Source organism: Leucoraja erinacea, chromosome 3, assembly GCF_028641065.1.
Source record: "Leucoraja erinacea ecotype New England chromosome 3, Leri_hhj_1, whole genome shotgun sequence".
Taxonomy (NCBI): Eukaryota; Metazoa; Chordata; class Chondrichthyes; order Rajiformes; family Rajidae; genus Leucoraja; species Leucoraja erinaceus.
The window spans coordinates 21,805,767-21,824,709 of NC_073379.1; the positions used below are offsets into that span (position 1 = coordinate 21,805,767).

Here is an 18,943-nt window from a genome sequence, read left to right on the forward strand (position 1 = left end):
GATCGGATAGACACACAGAGTCTCTTGCCCAGACTAGAGGAATCAAGAACCAGAGGACATAGGTTTAAGGTGAGTGGAGAAAAAAACCCGAGGGGTCACTTTTTCCACACAAAGGGTAGTAGGTGTATGGAACGAGCTCTTGGAGGAGGTAGTTGAGGCAGGTACTGTCGCAATGTTTAAGAGACATTTAGACAGGTACATGGATAGTACAGGTTCAGAGGGATACGGGCCAAATGCAGGCAGGTGGGACTAGTGTAAGTGGGACATGTGTGAGCAAGTTGGGCCAAAGGACGTTACTACACTGTAAAAGCCCTGTCCCGCTTTCCCCAGTTACTCACGAACTCTCCCGAGGTTTCCCCTCGATTCGAACTCGGGGAATGTCGGGGAATGTCAGCAGCGAGCTTGTAGGACGCCATAGGAGTCTGTAGATGTTTCGTAGCGGCTCATAAAGCCACCCGTAGGAACTCGGGGCATCAGGTTTGATTTGGTTTGATTTGATTCCTTTATTGTCATTCAGACGTTTCTGGTCTGAACGAAATTTTGTTGCCTGCAGTCATACACAATAATAAAAAATAACAAAATATACAATAAACACAAATTAACATCCACCACAGTGAGTTCACCAAGCACCTCCTCACTGTGATGGAGGCAAAAGTCTTAATCTCTGTCTCTTCCCTCCTTGTTCTCCCTTTGCGCTGAGGCGATCCAGGCCGAAGATGCCGCCCTCCAGTCCAGCGGAACTGCGTGGTGATGTCGCCGCTGCCGAAAGCCAGAACGCCGTCTCCGCTCCGAATCGGCCCGCCACAGCCTCAGCTCCGAGTCGTGCCGCTGCCAAAAGCTGGAACACCGCCTCAGCGAGTCGGGCCACCGCTGCCTCAGCTCCGCGTCCCGCTGCATCAGCGAGTCGGGTCACCGCTGCCTCAGCTCCGGGTCCCGCTGCCTCAGCTCCGAGTCCCGCTGCCTCAGCTCCGGGTCCCGCTGCCCAGCTCCGGGTCCCGCAGCCTCAGCTCCGGGTCCCGCAGCCTCAGCTCCGGGTCCCGCAGCCTCAGCTCCGGGTCCCGCAGCCTCAGCTCCGGGTGCCGCTGCCCAGCTCCGGGTCCCGCAGCCTTAGCTCCTGGCCGCTGCCGAAAGCTGGAACGCCACATAAGCGAGTCGGGCCACCGCTGGCTCAGCCCCGGTCGGCCAGCCTCGCGTTGTAGGTCCTGGCTGGCTCTGCCTCCAGAGCCTCGAGGTCGGTCGCAAGTTGGAGACCGCCAGCTCCGCCAGCAGGCCTCAGCGCAGACGGAGGCAGAGAAGGGGGATATGACAAGAAAGTCGCATTCCCCCGAAGGAAGAGACAAAAAAACATGTTTCACCCCCCCAATAACGCAACCTAATAAACTAAAATTTAGCTAAAACAAGAAAGAAAAGAAAAACATGTTGAAAAATGTCCAAGAGTTAAAAAAAAAATAGCCCCGAGTACCTACAAATGGCTATTACCGTAATTCTCCGAGTTCGAATCGAGAGGAAAACTCGGGAGATTTCGTGAGTAACTCGGAAAAGTGGGACAGGATCTTAAGACTATGTCTATAAAAGGTAAGTAGTGAAATTCTAAGGGACAGGTTTTCTTAGCGATTGTAGGACAGATCTTCAGAGATATGCATGTTAGAAGCTGTTGACTCTCTACACCATGCTCCTGGTGATAAATGTATTTCTGACTTTTCCTTCCTGAAGTCAACAATCAGCTCCTTGGTCTTGCTAAGATTGAGAACAAGATTATCGTCCTGGCATCACTCAATCAGCTGAACAAGTAAGCAAATTTGAAAATGAATGCATGCTCAACTGAAAATCTAAGAAGCACATGTGTAACGGATACGAATGGGAATTAGGAGAAACACAGCAGCATGTTGATTGACTAAGTTTACAGCAACTTGCAGGAGATTAACAGGAACAGAAAGAAAATAAATTGTTGCAGTTTGTACATTGGTTGCAACCAAATTGCTCCCACTATGACCAGTGATCGAATAAGCTAGGTGGAAGTTTATTGTTCAGTGTTTTGGTTCATTCAGATAAAAGTGCACATTACTACTTAAGGAACATGACTATTCAATTTACGTATGGAATGTACAACAACATCAGAGGAAAGGGGCCCTCGGCCCACATTTATGCACAACATGATGCTAACCCCCCTAATCAATGCACTTCCATGCACCAAGCTATAAACCCCAAACACGACTATTGTATCTTTCTTGCAAAGGGGTGACCAAAACTGCACAATATTCCAAATATGGCCTAATCAAAGTCCAAGAGAGCTGCATCATGAGTTGTTGAGTCTTATACTTAATGCCCCTAGCAATGAAGGCAAGCTTACCATACGCCTTCGTGATCATCCAATCTACTTGTCCGGCCACCTTTAGTGAGCTATGAACTTGGCCTCCAAGATCTCTGCTCATCAATACTGTTAAGTATCTTGCTGCGAACTGTATACTTTCCCTTTACATTTATCCTCCCCAAATGCAACCCCTTACACTTGCTTGGGTGAAACTCCAACTGCAGTTTTAATGCCCACTTCTGCAGCTGTATCTTCTGGCAGCCTTCTTCACTATCTACATCTCCTCCAAATTTGGTGTTGTCAGCAAACATATTTACCAACTACATTTACATCCAGGTCATTTATATAATCATATAATCAAACAGCAGAGGTCCCAGAATAGATCCCTGCAGAACTCCACTGGTCACAGATCTCCAGCCAGTTCTGAATCCATACGACCAAGTCATCATGAATCCCGTGCATCTTATGGATCAGCTTACCATGAAGAACCTTCTTCCCAACAACCATTGGGCTATTAAGCACTGCAACCTCCAACTAAGCTCCATACTACATAGACCTGGGGCATTGTTTTTATTGATTTTGTCTGCTATTATTGTTTTTTTTAATAAATATACTGAATTTTTTAATTGTTTATTAGTGTTTACAGGATATTATGTTTACATATCTGTTGTGCCTCTGCAAGTAAGAATTTCATTGTTTCACTTTGGGAAATTTAACAATAAAATACTCTTGATCCTTGACTTATCTCTTAGACTACCAGAAGTCTTACTACAATCTCTGTATATAACATCCACAGCCCTACCTTCATCAATCTCCTTCGTCTCCTCATGTACATAACGATAGGAATTCATGATTCTTCACATTCTGCAGTAGAAATAATCAATTTTAAACCGTACTTAAAATGTACCTGGTCTCTCTAGGATTTGCTTTGGACTTTAGGATAGAGTTTCAACTTGGCGCTAAGGATATGTTGGCCTTTGTGGATCAGCCATTATTTAACCATATCTTTCTTACTTCCATTGATTCGATTTCAATTAAATTCAGAGCATTCACACTGCAGATTCTGGTTGCTCTATTAGAGGATGTTGAGGTTTTGGAGGCGGTACAAATGTTGTTCACAAGGATGTTGCCTGGATTAGAAAGAATCAGCTAAAAACAGAGTTTGGCCAAACTTGGATATTTCCTCTGGAGCATCAATGCCTGAGGGGCAACCTGATAAAAAATATTAAATCATCAGAAGCATAACTAGGGTAGATATAAGACTCTTTATCTCAAGGTGGCAATATCAAACACCAGTCGACATGGCTTTAAAGTGAACAGGGAAAGTTTAAAGGAGATGCGAGGCAAGTTTTTTTCATAAGGGTAGGTGCCTGGAAAACACTGCAGGGGAGGTGGTAGTATAATATCAATATTTAAGCAGCATTTAAGCAGGCACATGAACAGACAGGGAACAGAGATATACAGTTTGCAGGCAGATGGGATCAGTATACATTGGCATGATGATCGGCACAGACATTGCGGATCTAAAGGCCTGCTCATAGTCACACAGCTTGGAAAAAGTTCCTTCGGCCCAACTTGCCCACACCGACCAACTTGCCCCATCTACCAAGTCTCATGCCGCCATCTACACATATATGTACCTCATGTTTCCCATAGTACCTGCCTCATACCTCCTCACTAATCCCATTCCATATAACCATATAATAACCTATAACAATTACAGCAAATGTCTCGGCCCTACAAGTCCATGCCGAACAAATTTTTTTTTTTTTCCCCTTAGTCCCACCTGCCTGCACTCGTACCATAACCCTCCATTCCCTTCTCATCCATATGCCTATCCAATTTATTTTTAAATGATACCAATGAACCTGCCTCCACCACTTCCAGCTCATTCCACACCGCCACCACTCTCTGCGTAAAGAAGTTCCCCCTCAAGTACCCCTAAACTTCTGAAGTCCCTCTTGTTTGAATCTTCAAAAGCTTGTCCACATCACACTCTGTCTTCATTTTAAAACCTTAGTATCAGTGCCTGCAGTCCTTAACCTTCCCTTCTCATCCATATATGCCTATAAAGACCTTTAAATGATACCACCTGACCTGCCTCTGTAACTTCCACTGGGAGCTCATTCCACACCGCCACCACTCAACATTCTAGTAAATCCCCTCTATTACTTCTGTCCTCTTATTTCTTGACATCCTGTCCTATAATGGGCGAATCTTTGTACACCATACTCCAAATTTGGTCCACATCACCAATGCCTATTCCCTCTACATCATTTTAAATTACATCCCATCAGGTTCTATACTCCTTCTGCTCTCCAGAGAATAAAGACTAGCATACCAAAATCTTTCTGTACCTTAGTTATCTATATGAGATTCAACCTTCAAGGAACTATGCACGGTTATACCCAGGATCCCTCTGTTCACATGTTTCTATAATTGGGCTACCAAAATTGTACACCATACTCCAGATTTGGTCTCACCAATCTCTTGTACCAATTTAACATTACATCCCAACTTCTATACTCGCTGCTCTGATTTATAAAGGCTAGCATACCTAAAGCTTTCTTTACCACCCTATCTATGTGAGATTCCACCTTCAAGGAACTATGCACGGTTATACCCAGATCCCTCTTGGTTCAACTGTATACTTCATAATCCCATTTACCACACCTTCATCCCAGATTTTGATTTGTCCTGCCAACAACAAAGGACCCAACAGATATCTGATTAACCCTGCCATAGTCAGCCCATTTTTCCAAATGGCCTAAATCACTCCATCCACCATTGGAAATCCTCTGGCTTCTCCCATTCAGCCACTGTTGAATCCATCTTGCTATTCCTGCATTTATACCCAACAGTTGAACCTTCTTAACCAACCTTCCATGAGGAACCTTGTCAAAGGCCTTACTAAGGTCCATATAGACACATCCATCCCTTAACCCTCTCAATAACCTCAAATGCCTTACCTCTTCAAAAAAATTCAAGAACCCATTTACCCTCTGAACACAGATCCCTGATGCACCACTAGTCACCTGCCTCCAACCCGATAAACAGCCATCCACCATTAACCTCTGGCTTCTCCCATTCAGCCACTGTTGAATCCATCTTGCTATTCCTGCATTTATACCCAACAGTTGAACCTTCTTAACCAACCTTCCATGAGGAACCTTGTCAAAGGCCTTACTAAAGTCCATATAGACAACATCCACTGCTTTACCCTCGTCAATTTCCCTAGTAACCTCTTCAAAAAATTCAAGAAGATTAGTCAAACATGACCTTCCAGGCACAAATCCATGTTGACTGTTCCTAATCAGACCCTGTTTATCTAGATGCTTATATATATTATCTCTAAGTATCTTTTCCATTAATTTGCCCACCACTGAAGTCAAACTAACAGGTCTATAATTGCTAGGTTTACTCTTAGAACCCATTTTAAACAATGGAACAACATGCGCAGTACGCCAATCCTCGGGGACTATTCCTGTTTCTAATGACATTTGAAATATTTCTGTCATAGCCCCGGCTATTTCTACACTAACTTCCCTCAATGTCCTAGGGAATATCCTGTCAGGACCCACCACACTTTGTGTAAAAAAAGTTACCCCTCAAGTTCCTATTCAATCTCTCCTCCTCACCTTAAACCTATGTCCTCTGGTTCTCAATTTCCCAACTCTGGTCAAAATACTCTGTGCCTGTACAATTCTATGTTCTATTTCTACAGTGGCCTACCACCCTTCAATATTGTTTTAGTTGTATGGCATGCTGCAAATGTTTCCAATATTTCTTGAATCCAAGCAAAACAGATCAACTTTAACAACTTATGGTCATCTCCAAGTGCCTTACCATTAAATGAAATACTCTTTGAAATGTTTTTTATTGCAGAAAACACAACAACCAAATATGGCCTAATCAAAGTCCAAGAGAGCTGCATCATGAGTTGTTGAGTCTTATACTCAATGCCCCTAGCAATGAAGGCAAGCTTACCATACGCCTTCGACTTTGGTACAGGGAAAAAAAAACCTTGTTCAGTCTGAAATAGCAACTAACAAAGTTCTTTCATTATGAATGATACAAAAAGATATCCATTATGATTATCAGTATGAACCACCTTGACTGCATCAGAATACAATATGCTGACCAAACTATTTGAAAACACATATTTTATTAAGGCAGTCTGCACATAAAGACAAATGCTAGAGATTAGAGAGCCATTTACATCACAGTAAAGTAAATTAAATGGGTGCTTTTAATCCTCTGTGGAAATTGGTAAGACGGTTTGCAGCATCCTTAACAAGGCTGGGCTCAATTTGCCTCGGGTCTGAAATAATATCTCACTGGAGGACCTGGTAAGTCCTCATCACCATCAGATTCGGCAGCAAATGATACAGTCAAGTCTACATACTTTCTGTCCACTGTTGGTTTCACGAGCTTCTGCATCCTGCAGTGGAAATATATGTACATGATGGTTAGCATGGATTTATCTACGGATTCTTTCCCATTCCTGCCCTTCTCAAACTCAGCCAGAAGTCAGTGCAAAAAGTGTTTCATAGATGCATCATTCCATCTGTTAAGACTGGAAAATGCGCTGCTCTTTTACAAATGATACCACGGATCATAAAACCTCATGAGAGAAGGACAGATGGAGACATGGTTTGACACTTCATCAGAAATAGTGAAACATAAGCAGAAGCATATTTGACCTGAAATAGTTATTCAGTTTCTCTTTCAGTGTGTGCTGTTTGACCTGCCGACGGTTTCCAGCATTTTCTGTTTTTACTTCATATTTCCTGTAACTGCAGTTTTTTTAATGATCATTTATCCAAATGATTAATCTCCAGCAGTACTTTACTGAGGTGTAAACGTTAAAGCTTACTGGCTAAGTACCTTGGTGACTGCCAATCACCACCCCCCCCCCCCCCCCCCCCCCCCCCCCCCGGACACTTATTATTATTTATTCAAATCGTTTGCTATGTCGCTCTTCCAGGGAGATGCTAAATGCATTTCGTTGTCTCTGTACTGTACACTGACAATGACAATTAAAATTGAATCTGAATCTGAGCTAGGCTTTTCTAATTATGAACTTCCTAACGTATAAAGTTACTGAGCAGATTTTTAATGTTTATTCAATTAAAGATGTAAATGAAAAAATGAATTTCCATGAGTGATAAGCAAGCAATTTATTAACTACTATAAAAGAAAGATAAGCAAAGGTTAACTCCACCAAAAAAAATAATATTGTGATCTTAGTTGATTTGGAACAAATAATGCTGATCTTTGAATACTTTACTCTATAGTTCATGAATAAACACATTGGGCAAACATACTACTATCTATTACACACAAACATTATCCTTCAGCTCTGAAATCCAGCTGCACCAGCTTGAGATATTTCTCACACCAGCCACTCTTGCACAGCTTCTAAGTGAGATTATTAATTGTACTAGTTTACATGGCTCTTGTGCATTGCCTATGAATGCTGTATTGAATGGTGTGGCACAGTAATGTAGCAGTTAATGATGCTGCTGCTGCTGCTGCTGCTGCATAGCTCCAGCGACCTGGGTTTAATCTGATCCTGTGCAGGTTTTGCCTGTGTTCCCGCCCGTTTCATGCCATATCCCAAAGATATGCAGGTGTTAATTAGTTGGTGCAAGTTACCCTAAAATCAAGAGTGGATGCAATGAGTCCTTAGGACAAAGGTGGAGGAAAGTCACATCCCATAAGTGGGTAGATATCAAACCACGATTCAGAATAGATAGCTTAGGTTGACCTTAGGGAGGCTAATCCACCCCATGCTTTCAAACAATGGCAGCCTAGAGTCTAATGCACAGAAACATTCAAGGGTGGAGCAGCGGTAGAGTTGCTGCTGTACAGCACCAGAGACCCGGGTTCGATCCTGACAATAGGTGCTTGTCTGTACGGAGTTTCTACATTCTCCCTGTGACCGGCGTGGGTTTTCTCTGGGATCTCCGATTTCCTCCCGCATTCCAAAAATTTACAGGTTTGTAGGTTAATTGGCTTGGTATAATTGTAAATTGTTCCTAGTGTGTGTAGGATAGCATTAGTGTGTCTGGTCGGATCGCTGGTCGGCGTGGACTCGGTGGGCCGAAGGGCCTGTTTTTGTGCTGCATCTCTAAATTAAACTAAACTAAGCTATCAATTGTTTACTGGGCAACAGTCCATTACCTTTTGGGAGTTACTTACGTTAACTTCAGTCGTTTCACATGCCCTGGCATGACAGGCACATACAACATCTTCACTCCATGTACCACCATTGTTGGCTCAACTTTATAAGTTTCCTGCAGTGTAAAAGAACATACTTCATTATATTAGAGTCATGGAAACATGCCCTTCGGCCCAACTTGCCTACACCAACCAACACTAGTCGCACATGCCTGCGTCTGGTCCATATCCTTCTAAACCTGTCCTACCCATGTAGGTTTAATTGTTTCTTAAACGTTGTAATAGTCCCTGCCTCAACTACCTGTTAGCAGTAGCCAGATACCTGTATTCCATTAAATTGCATGCTGGCATCTGAGACAAACAAATTAATCCAGATAAATAACATCATTAGGCGTAGGCACCCTCGCCATAGAAGGTTGTGGGTTCCAATCCAACTCTGTAGACTTGAACGCAGGAGGAGTTAGGTAAAATATGAATTGAAATAAAAGGTCAAAGTGATGCATTCCAAAAATGAAACGGACACAAGCCATGTAATTGGAGAGTAATCTGGATGCATGTTAATAGCAGTAGAAAAACTGTTGGAAAGCATAACATTACCCGGCTGGTTTAATCAGACCTTTGAAGTAGTTACTGGGTGTAAAGGTAAAAGTACATGAAGCGAACATGTTATGTCTGGACTTTCAGAAAGCATGAAATATTAGTGTAGCTTAATGCTCAAGACAAAGTTGGACAACGGTGGGTGCTGAATACAAAAAGATGGTGATGTTGAGAAATTGGCATCCAACATTAATCAGATCACAGGTACAGATTAGTGTGTGGTTACATTGTAACAAAATAACTGTGGTGAAGGTAATCAAACCATAAATGATGAAATGCAGCATAACATCCATGGATTCACAGATCTACTATAAACAGAAACCCACATGATACGGCAAGTTTTTGTTTGCACGATATGGAATGCTAACTCTCATCACAGAAGACATTTGGACATAAATGCACATGGGTTGGTTCGTTAGTTTGCAGACATCAAAATTGCTGCAGGTGCAAGCTGTGGGGAAGGCTGTCAAACTTGATGGAGTGATAAAGAAGGCATATGTTATGCTCGCCTTCATTGGTCGGGACACTGAGTATAAGAGTCAGGAAGCCATGGTACAGTTTTATAGGACTTTGGTCAAGCCTCATTTGGAGCATTGCTGGCAGTTCTGATCGACTCATTACAGGAAGAAATTGTAGTATTTGGAGAGGTGCAGATAAATGTTACCAAAAGGTTGCCTGTAACGGGAAGTGGGATAGACTTGGATTGTTTTCCCTGGAATGCCGGAGGTTGAGGAGAGACCTGATAGAAGTCAATAAAATTATGAGGCATAAGTAGGGTAGACAGTCAGAATCTTTCCCAGTGTTGAAGAGGCTTTTTATATCGGCACATGGATATGGAGGGAATGGAGGGATATGTATCATGTGCAGGCAGATAAGATTATTGCATCTTGGCATCATGTTCAACAGACTGTCGGCCACAGAGTCTGTTCCTCCGCTGCTCTAGGTATATTCTATGAGACAGGAGAGACTGCAGATGCTGGAATCTGGATCAAAAAACAAACTGCTGGAGGGATATGGATCATGTGCAGGCAGATAAGATTAGTGCATCTTGGCATCGTGTTCAGCACAGACAATGTGGACTTTAGGGCCTGTTACTTTGCTGGGTTTTTCTGTGTTCTACGTATAGTCTATGAGACACGAGAGACTGCAGATGCTGGTTTCAGGATCTCAAAAAAGCAAACTGTTGGAGGAACTCAAAGGGACAATGAGCAAGTGGGGGGGGGGGGGGGGGTCAGAGAAATAGTTGATATGTGGGTCAAGTCCCTGTATCAAGCCCAGTGTGAAACACTCATTGTCTCCGTTTCCACAGATGCTCTTTCTTCGCCAGCAGTTTTTATTTCCACACATGAAATGGAACCCAAGGAAGACTCAAGAAGCTGTGAGCAAGTGCATGGCATTGCATTTTTTTGGAAGTGGGCAATAGTAAAATCATAGTGACACAGCACAGAAACATGCCCTTTGGCCCAACTAGTGCGAGCCAATCAAGATGCTACATTTAAGCAAAAACCATTTGCCTGTATTTGCCCCATTTCCCTCCGAAAGGACCCTATTCATGTACCTGCCCAAAAGTTGTTTAACAGCGGTTTATTTGTAATGACACAAACGGCATTTCAGACATTTTGCCACGATTCATTGCATTCCATTCAACTGCATGGGAGCGTTTTATACATTGCGTGCACAAGTGGGAAAGCAGGACACGCACGCACGCACACACACACACTGGATACATGAAATGAACTCCAAAGGAGATGGCAGAGGCTGGGACAATTACAACGTTTAAAAGACAGGTGCATATCAAGGATCTCAGCCAATGCGGGCAAACGGAGGCATGGATGAATTGGCTCAATGAGCTGGTTTCTGTGTTGTGTACCACTCGAAGTGTCAATACTGGTTAGGTCTCACCTGGTGTGCAGTGCCAACTTAAGACAGCACACTTTAGGAATGATATCAAAGGCGTGAAGTTAATGTAATGAGCAGACTCTTGCCAAGATCCTGCAAGACAGGCTGGTCTGGAAGGTTAGATCACGTGGAATCCAATGAGCTAGCCAATTGGATTCAATATTGGCTTGAAGGAGTCCAAGATTAATTGTGGAGGGGGATTTTTCTATATGTTGGCCTGTAACCAGTGGTGTGCCACAGGGGTTGATGCTGTGTCCACTGTTTTGTGTTACCTTAATGATTTGAATGAGAATGGAGTTAGCATTGTTAGTAAATTTGCTGATAGCCCCAAAATTTGTGATATGGTGGACAGTGAAGAAGGATAGCTGTTTACATTAGGATCTAGGGAGGTAGTCCAAGGAATGGCAAATGGGATTCAACTCTGACAAAAATTAGATGTTGCACTTTGTTCTGTCAAACCAGGACAGGATTTACACAGTAACTTAGCAAAGCCATGGAGCATGTGGAGGAACAGAGAGAACTGGGAATACAGATGCACAATTGCCAGAAAGTTGCCAGTCAGGGAACAGGATGGTGAAGGTGACCTTTAGTATGCTTGCTTTCATTGGGAAGGTTGTTTTGTACAAAAGGTAGGACATCTTGATGTAGCTGTACAAGTTGTTGGTGAGACCACACCTGGAGTACTGGGTGCAGTTCTGACTTTCCTGCTAGTTTCAAAATCATCAGGTGTCTTTAGTTTAGTTTAGAAATACAACATGGAAATAGGCCCTTCGGTCTACTGAGTCCGCGCCGACTAGCGATTGTTTCTGCTCGGAGTTTGTACGTTCTCCCCTGTTGATATGAGGGAAATGTGCCTGCTGCAATTCTAGAGAAAGTTCTATAGATATGAGGAGGGCAATGATTTACTTCTGCCATAACAAGTTAGTATGATTTGTAAATGCATTTTGGTGGAAGCAGATTTTGCAAGTTCCAAAGACGAACTGGATTTGTAGTCAAAAAGGAACATTTTTCAGAACGATGGAGAAAAAAAATAGGAAAGAGCTTATGGCTTTTAATTCAATATTAATCACTGGAGCGTGGTTCAGTCTGTGATTAACCAAAGATTTGGCCCAAGTACTGTGATTTTCCGAGTGTTTTACAGCCATCAAGCATTTCTAGAATTATGCTTGATAACAGCCATAAGAACATATATATGACAGATGTCACGCATCTTCCACTGGGACTCATGCTGAAGCCAGATAAAGAGTCCATGGAGTAACATCCTCACTTCTGCATTTTTTTGAAGTTGGAACTGCTTCATAAAACATGTAATGATAAGTGGGCCTTTAAATTAAACCTTAACATAATGTGGAAACTGACAAACAAGTTCAATAAAGTTACTTACTTTCACAGCATCTATGAAATTTAATAGCGTAAAGTCTGCTGCTCCATAAATTGTCCATCGATCCCAGATTGTGAATGAAATGTCATTCCTATTCCCACAGAAAAAAAAGGGTCAGATATTAGGATAGTTGCTTTTATTCAGCTGTATTTAGAAAGCAACATGCTCAAATCCATTGGTTTACTGTAATAAGTGCATAGAACAGTACAGCACAGGAACGGATCCTTTGGCGAACAATCTCTTCTGCCTACTGTGACCCATATCCTTCCATTCCCTGCCTGTCCATGTGCCTATCGAAACGCTTCTTGAATGCCATTATCATGTCTGGCTTCACCACCAGTCAGTTCCAAGCACCTACCACTTTCTGTGCAAAAAAATCTTCCTGCACATCTTCTTAAAACTTTGCCACTCTCATCTTAAAGCTATGCCCTCTAGACTTTGACATTTATACCCTGGGAATAAGGTTCTGACTGCCTACCCAATAGGTTCATAGTTTATAAGTTTATATTCATCGGTCAGGTAAAAGTAATTTTTGGAAATGTTTCAGAGTCCCTGACAGTCATACAGTGTGGAAACAGGCCTTTCGACCCACACGTTTGAAGATGTTACAAAGCGTATCGATGAGGGCAGACCAGTTGATGTGATGGTGATATACGTGGATTTTAGTATAGCCTTTGAAAATTTTCCAATTGGGAGAATGGCTGAAAAGGTGAGGACCCAGGGATCTAGGGCAAATTGGTAAACTGGATCCAAAATGTACTTGGCAATAGGGGACTGATGTGATGGTACATGGTTGTCCTTGCTATTGGTTTCTTGTGCCCAATGGGTTCCAAAAGGACATTAACTGGAGTATAATGTGTAGTTCTGATCAGTGTACAATAGGAAGGATGTGATAATGCTGGAGGAGATAAAGCAGACTCACTAGGATGTTGCCTGAGATAGAGTTATGAGGAAAAACTGCAGAAGATAAGCCTGTTCTTCCTGGAGTGGAAGTCAAGAGAAAATGTTGAACCTAGCAGTAATCCTTCCTCATATCAGATCAATCCAGAGGTCACAGATATAGGTGAAGGGAGAAAAGAGGGGGTTTACTTCACAGAGGATGGCAAGCACCCGGCTGAGAAAATACTTGTTACTTCCACCATTTAAGAAGTGTGCAAGTGAGCACTTGAATTGCCTTGGCATAGAAAGATACGGACCCAATACTGGGAGCTGGGAGATGGCAGAACTACAGAAGGGTGCCAAATGGCCTGTTCCATGCTATACGATTTTACGGTTCTGTAACACTAATACCAGTTCTGAATTTAAATTCCAGTTAGATATCCTTTTTCATGTAATCTCACCTGAAATTTGGGGCTGGAAACTCAGAGAAAGATGCAAGAGTTTGAAAGTCATGTGTAAAATGACTGAATAGAGATTATTCATTTTGGTAGGAAGACTGGATTCATTTTAATTGAGTGCTAACTGGAATAAGTGGGACACTGAGGAGTGTCCCGGGGAGCTCCGTGGGCCCGATCCACCCGCCTGACAACTGCGCCGCCGCCAACCAGAACGACAACCGAAGAACGCCCCGGCAGGCCCAACTCGCCCCATATACCTCCCAGGTGACTGCGGTGAAGCCGGGTGGCGAGGCCTGTCTGGGCCGAAGGAGCCTCAGCGGTGGCAGCGTTGGGAGCCTCGGCAGCGGCAGCAGGAGACTCGGCAGCGGCAGCTGGTGCCTCCGCGGCAGTGGGGCCTCGCGGTCAATGAGCGTGAGGGAGGGAAGGGGAAGACAATGGGAATCCGGCGTGGGGGGGACCACCGTGAAGAACAAGGCGGACCTGGCGTGGGGGTACCACCGTGAGGGACAGTGGGAGAACAAAGGGGGGGCCAAGCGTGGGAGAGGGGGGAGGGGGCACTGTACTTTGGAATCCTCTGTCCAGGGTATAAGTCTGTGTTCGTTTGTTTGTTCATTTGTTCTGATGAAGGCGCCGTGCAAACAGCAGCCAGCCAACAGTCACTTGTCCTTTTACTATTTGTTTTCACTTTTAATTTCACGTTTTTGTGTACCTTGTGACTGTCGGCACCAGACCAATTTCCCACTGACAATGAATAAAGTTTTATCGTATCGTATTGTAAATTAATCGCACACAGAGTAAACAAATTTTGTAATGCATCTGTCCTACTATTCATTGATAATGATTTGTTTAATCTGAATATAAACCCCATAGGACTAACCTTTAGCTCCCATTGGCACGCAATTCATGGAGTGAATATTGTAACAAAAAAGTTGCTTCTGGCAGCTGGAAAATATTTCAGCTTTATATTCATTATTATTTACAAGATAAAATCCTATCACAGTTTGTATCAGGTGCAGGGTTCCTTTACCTTATTTGTGTCCTCTTTACAGCAGCTGGCTCAGTAAATACTATGATGGGAATAGCCAGATTAAAGAAACAATTTCTATATGCTTCAAATGGATGGCTTCCAACAAGTTTGATTACCTCGAGAGCAACCTGGAGAAAAGAGAAAAACAAATTGACCTTTTTTAAAATTCATACTTTCTTTGCAGACTTTCTTTGCAGGAAGGGAGAGAAAGAGGGGAAAGTGGGAGGGGGAGAGGGGGAGAAGGAAAGATGCAGACAGACAGACACAATGGCTAAATCTATAGCACTAACTGGAGCAGACAGGCATTTCTGGGGCCATGAAATAGACTCATGATTGGTATATTGCCTTCTTGTTGCCAGAGTCAGAAATGTCTCAGAGTAGTTGCAGGACAGGCTGATCTAGAGGATGAGATTTATGTCATCAATAGAGACAAAGGCCAAAAGATGGATATGGTCCTGCAAAGTGGATTTAGTCGGTTGTTTAAAGAGCAGGAGTTGAAGGATGTAATCTCTGAATTAGTCCCTTTTCCACAAGTTTTTCAATACAGAAATTGGAAGATAGGTCAAACCGTAGCAAGGTTAAATGGGGTGAGGGAAGGAGGGGGAATGGAAGGAGGGGAGGTGCACAGGTGCTCTGGTGTCCTCACACACTCCAAAGACATACAGGTTTGTAGGTCAATTGGCTTCAGTAAGTTGTAAAACTGTCCCTAGTATGTAGGGGTGAGCATTGGTTGTGCGGCTTTGGTGGGCCAGAGGGCCTGTTTCCGCACTGTGTCTCTAAAGTCTAAAAGAAGAAGGAAGAAAGAAGAGAGAGAGAGAGAGGAAGGGAGACAAAGTGGGCTTCCTCCCTCCGAGCTGTGTTCCCGTCGCAGGTACGAGAATGACTGAGCGACTGGGACAGAGCCAAGAGTACCAGCGCCACCATGTGGTCAACACTGGACTGCAGGAAAGAACCCACACTTGTACCCGAGGCTAAGTCTGCATGGCCTGAGAAGCCAGAAGACCTCTGCATGACAACGAGGGCAGACACAGACACACACACACACACACACAGGCAAAGACTGGCCGCCAGGATAATCCAGCAACCGCCAGTGTCGCCTTGACAAGCCAAAAGTTGAGCTGCAAGGAAGAAACCTGTACCGTCAGCCACTCCTCTCGAGGCAAGGATGAACTGCAAAAGAAGCCTGAAATCGCCATGTCTCCTTCGAAGATCAGGAACACAAGGGGGCTTCATTGAAACAAAGCTTGAAAGGGTTCAGAAAAGATTTACGAGGATGTTGCCAGGACCAGAGGGTGTGAGTTATAGGGAGAGGTTGAGTAGGCTGGGTCTCTATTCCATAGAGCGTAGGAGGATGAGGGGAGATCTTATAGAGGTATACAAAATCATGAGAGGAATAAATCAGGTAGATGCACAGACTCTTTTACCCAAAGTAGGAAAATCGAGGACCAGAGGACATAGGTTTGAGGTGAAGGGGAACAGATTTAATAGGAATCCGAGAGGTAACTTTTTCCTCACAGAGGGTGATGGGTGTATGGAACAAGCTGGAGTGGGAGATTGCAACCTTCACATGGTACATCCCGTTTCAACTAATGCAACCAACCCAAGGTGCACAAACAAGATCAAATAGAAAAGTTGATTTTTGGGCTGTGCACGCCATACGCAAGAAGGAGCAAGCTGCCAGAGGAGGTAGTTGAGGCTGGGACTATCCCATCGTTTAAGAAACAGTTGGACAGGTACATGGATAGGACAGGTTTGGACGGTTATGGACCAAGCACAGGCAAGTGGGACTAGGGTAGTTGGGACATTGTTGGCCGGTATGGGCGAATTGGGCCGAAGGGCCTGTTTCCACACTGTATTAATCTATGACTATACAGAATAGAGAAAGGCTTGGATAAAGTGGATGTGGAGAGGATGTTTCCATTAGTGGGAGAGTCTAGGACTAGAAGTCATAGCCTTAGAATTAAAGGACGTTCTTCTAGGAAGGAGATGAGGAGAAATTTCTTTAGTCAGAGGGTGGTGAATCTGTTGAATCCTTTGCCACAGAAGGCTGAGGAGGCCATCAGTGGATATTTTTAAGGCAGATAGATAGATTCTTGATTAGTATGGGTGTCTGAGGTAATGGGCAGAAGGCAGGAGAATGGGGTTAAGAGGGAGATATAGATCAGCCATCATTGAATGGCGGAGTAGATGGGCCAAATGGCCTAATTCTACTCCTATCACTTATGAATTTATGACCTTATGACTAAGCTGCTGGGACAAGGCTGAGATTGCCAACGTCATCGCACATGCGCTCTAACGGCATGTGTGGTCACGTGTCCTGGAGACAGGGCACATGTGGCCCAGGAATTTCTTACCACCGTAAATAGAATAAACCATGTGAGTTCACCTTACAGCGAGTGTTGATTTGGTCACTGCCAAACCCGGCGACATCCCCCGACACCACAGCGAGGTGTTGCATTTTGGGAAAACAAACCAGGTCAAGATCTTTACAGAGAATCATCTCTGGAGAAAAGGAATGGTGACGTTTTGGGTCGAGACCCTTCTTCAGAAGACTGGTCTCAACCCGAAACGTCACCTATTCCTTCGCTCCATAGATGCTGCCTCACCCGCTGAGTTTCACCAGCATTTTTGTCTACCTTTGAGTTGGTACGTCATGTTACAGTTGTACAAGACATTGGTGAGGCCACATTTGGGGGATTGATTCAGTTTTGGTCACCTTGCTATAGGAAGGATGTCATTAAGCTGGAAGGGGTAAACAGCTGAATTATGAGGATGTTCCAGATCTTGAGGGCATGAGCTATAGAGAGAGAGTGTGTAGGAAGGAACTGCAGATGCTGGTTTAAATCGAAGATAGACACAAAATGCTGGAGTAACTCAGCGGGACAGGCAGCATCTCAGGTGACATTTCGGGTCAAGCTATAGAGGGAGGCTGGGCAAACTAGGACTTTAATCCTTGGAGTTTAGGCGGATGAGGGGTGATCTTCTACAGGTGTATAAGCTGATTTACTAAGCCTTTACCATTATCAAACACTTCTGCTCCTTGGATTAAGAACCTGTACCAAATTGAGTAATGAAGTTCTTACCAGCCCCGATACTGCAGCAGTTGCAGTTGCGATGGCAGGAATGATCCGTCCAGCTATCCTCTTTGTCTTTAACCTGTCTGCTGTATCAATGTTGTACATCTTTGCTCGTATGTTGGATGCTGCCGTTATAAAGTCAATATGCCCATTGATGTCGTTGTCTTTTTCAAAGGAGACTGGCATCATGTGGAGATGATCTAGCATACAAGGGCCAACAAATGTTCATCAGATTTATTTTTCTCTTCATAATGCTGAAATCTGAAAGCTTATTCCCTTCCCAAAACGTCTCCCAATGAATTTGCCTCTCCGAGGAACTGACGTCCTGGGGACCACTTCAATATCATTGTTATCTTATCCAACTGATCATTTATCCTGTATAAGACAAGACAGCTGCCAATTTGGACATCACCCTATCCTCATCTTCGTCTCACATAATTGGGGTGTCATTAATGGAATGACCAAATACAGAAAATCACAAGCACTCATAACAAAAAGGAAACTGTTCCCTCCAACCCAACCTCTGGCTCTTTACTAGAGCAATGCTGAGAGCAATCAAACTGCCTTCCTTACTCGCAAACCCCTGTGTCCCTGGAGTTCAGTTCAGTTCAGTTTTTTTTTTGTCATATGTGGGTTAACACAGGGTCAACGGTACAATGAAATGTGTTTGACAAGACAACGGGTCACCTCAGCAATGATATTACAAGGATATAATTAAGGTAAAAAAAATAAGATAAGTGACATTGGTAGGTAAAAGACAATAATAATATAAAACAAATAAATAAATAATACATCCACCTTCTGTGCCTCAACAGCAAACCTCATGCCCATGACTGGCATTGTTTCTCTGACAGAATTGGATTACCACGCACAATTGAATGACAAATATGACGAAGGGGTTAGGTCTAAAATAATTGCTTAACGCAATTCAAAACACGACCACATTAGTATGCAGGCCAGGTACTCAATTTTAATAATTCCATGTGTGGGAACATCTAGTCCCTGTCAAGGAATATTCAAGAATGGCAGGCTTTGAAAACTGGGACAGTTTATTTTGGAAAAACAGGAGGCTTTAGGAAGACAAGGTTATAATTGCACTATGCAGCTCGGAGACAAGGTTATAATTGCACT

General features: G+C 43.5%; 1 protein-coding gene across 2 annotated transcripts in view; it reads right to left on the reverse strand.

Moving 5' to 3' along the window:
- Window positions 1-6,459: 6,459 nt before the first annotated feature.
- Window positions 6,460-18,943, reverse strand: part of uba6 (ubiquitin like modifier activating enzyme 6) — an 85,243-nt gene continuing 72,759 nt past the window's right edge. For both annotated transcript variants that reach the window (XM_055632250.1, XM_055632249.1), the window contains exons 29-33: window positions 17,819-18,012; window positions 14,736-14,863; window positions 12,375-12,462; window positions 8,516-8,610; window positions 6,460-6,752 (exon numbers count right to left, since the gene is read on the reverse strand). In XM_055632250.1, the coding sequence (XP_055488225.1) occupies window positions 6,617-6,752; window positions 8,516-8,610; window positions 12,375-12,462; window positions 14,736-14,863; window positions 17,819-18,012 (641 nt within the window). In that variant the 3' untranslated portion in view covers window positions 6,460-6,616. The remainder of the gene's footprint in view (window positions 6,753-8,515; window positions 8,611-12,374; window positions 12,463-14,735; window positions 14,864-17,818; window positions 18,013-18,943) is intronic.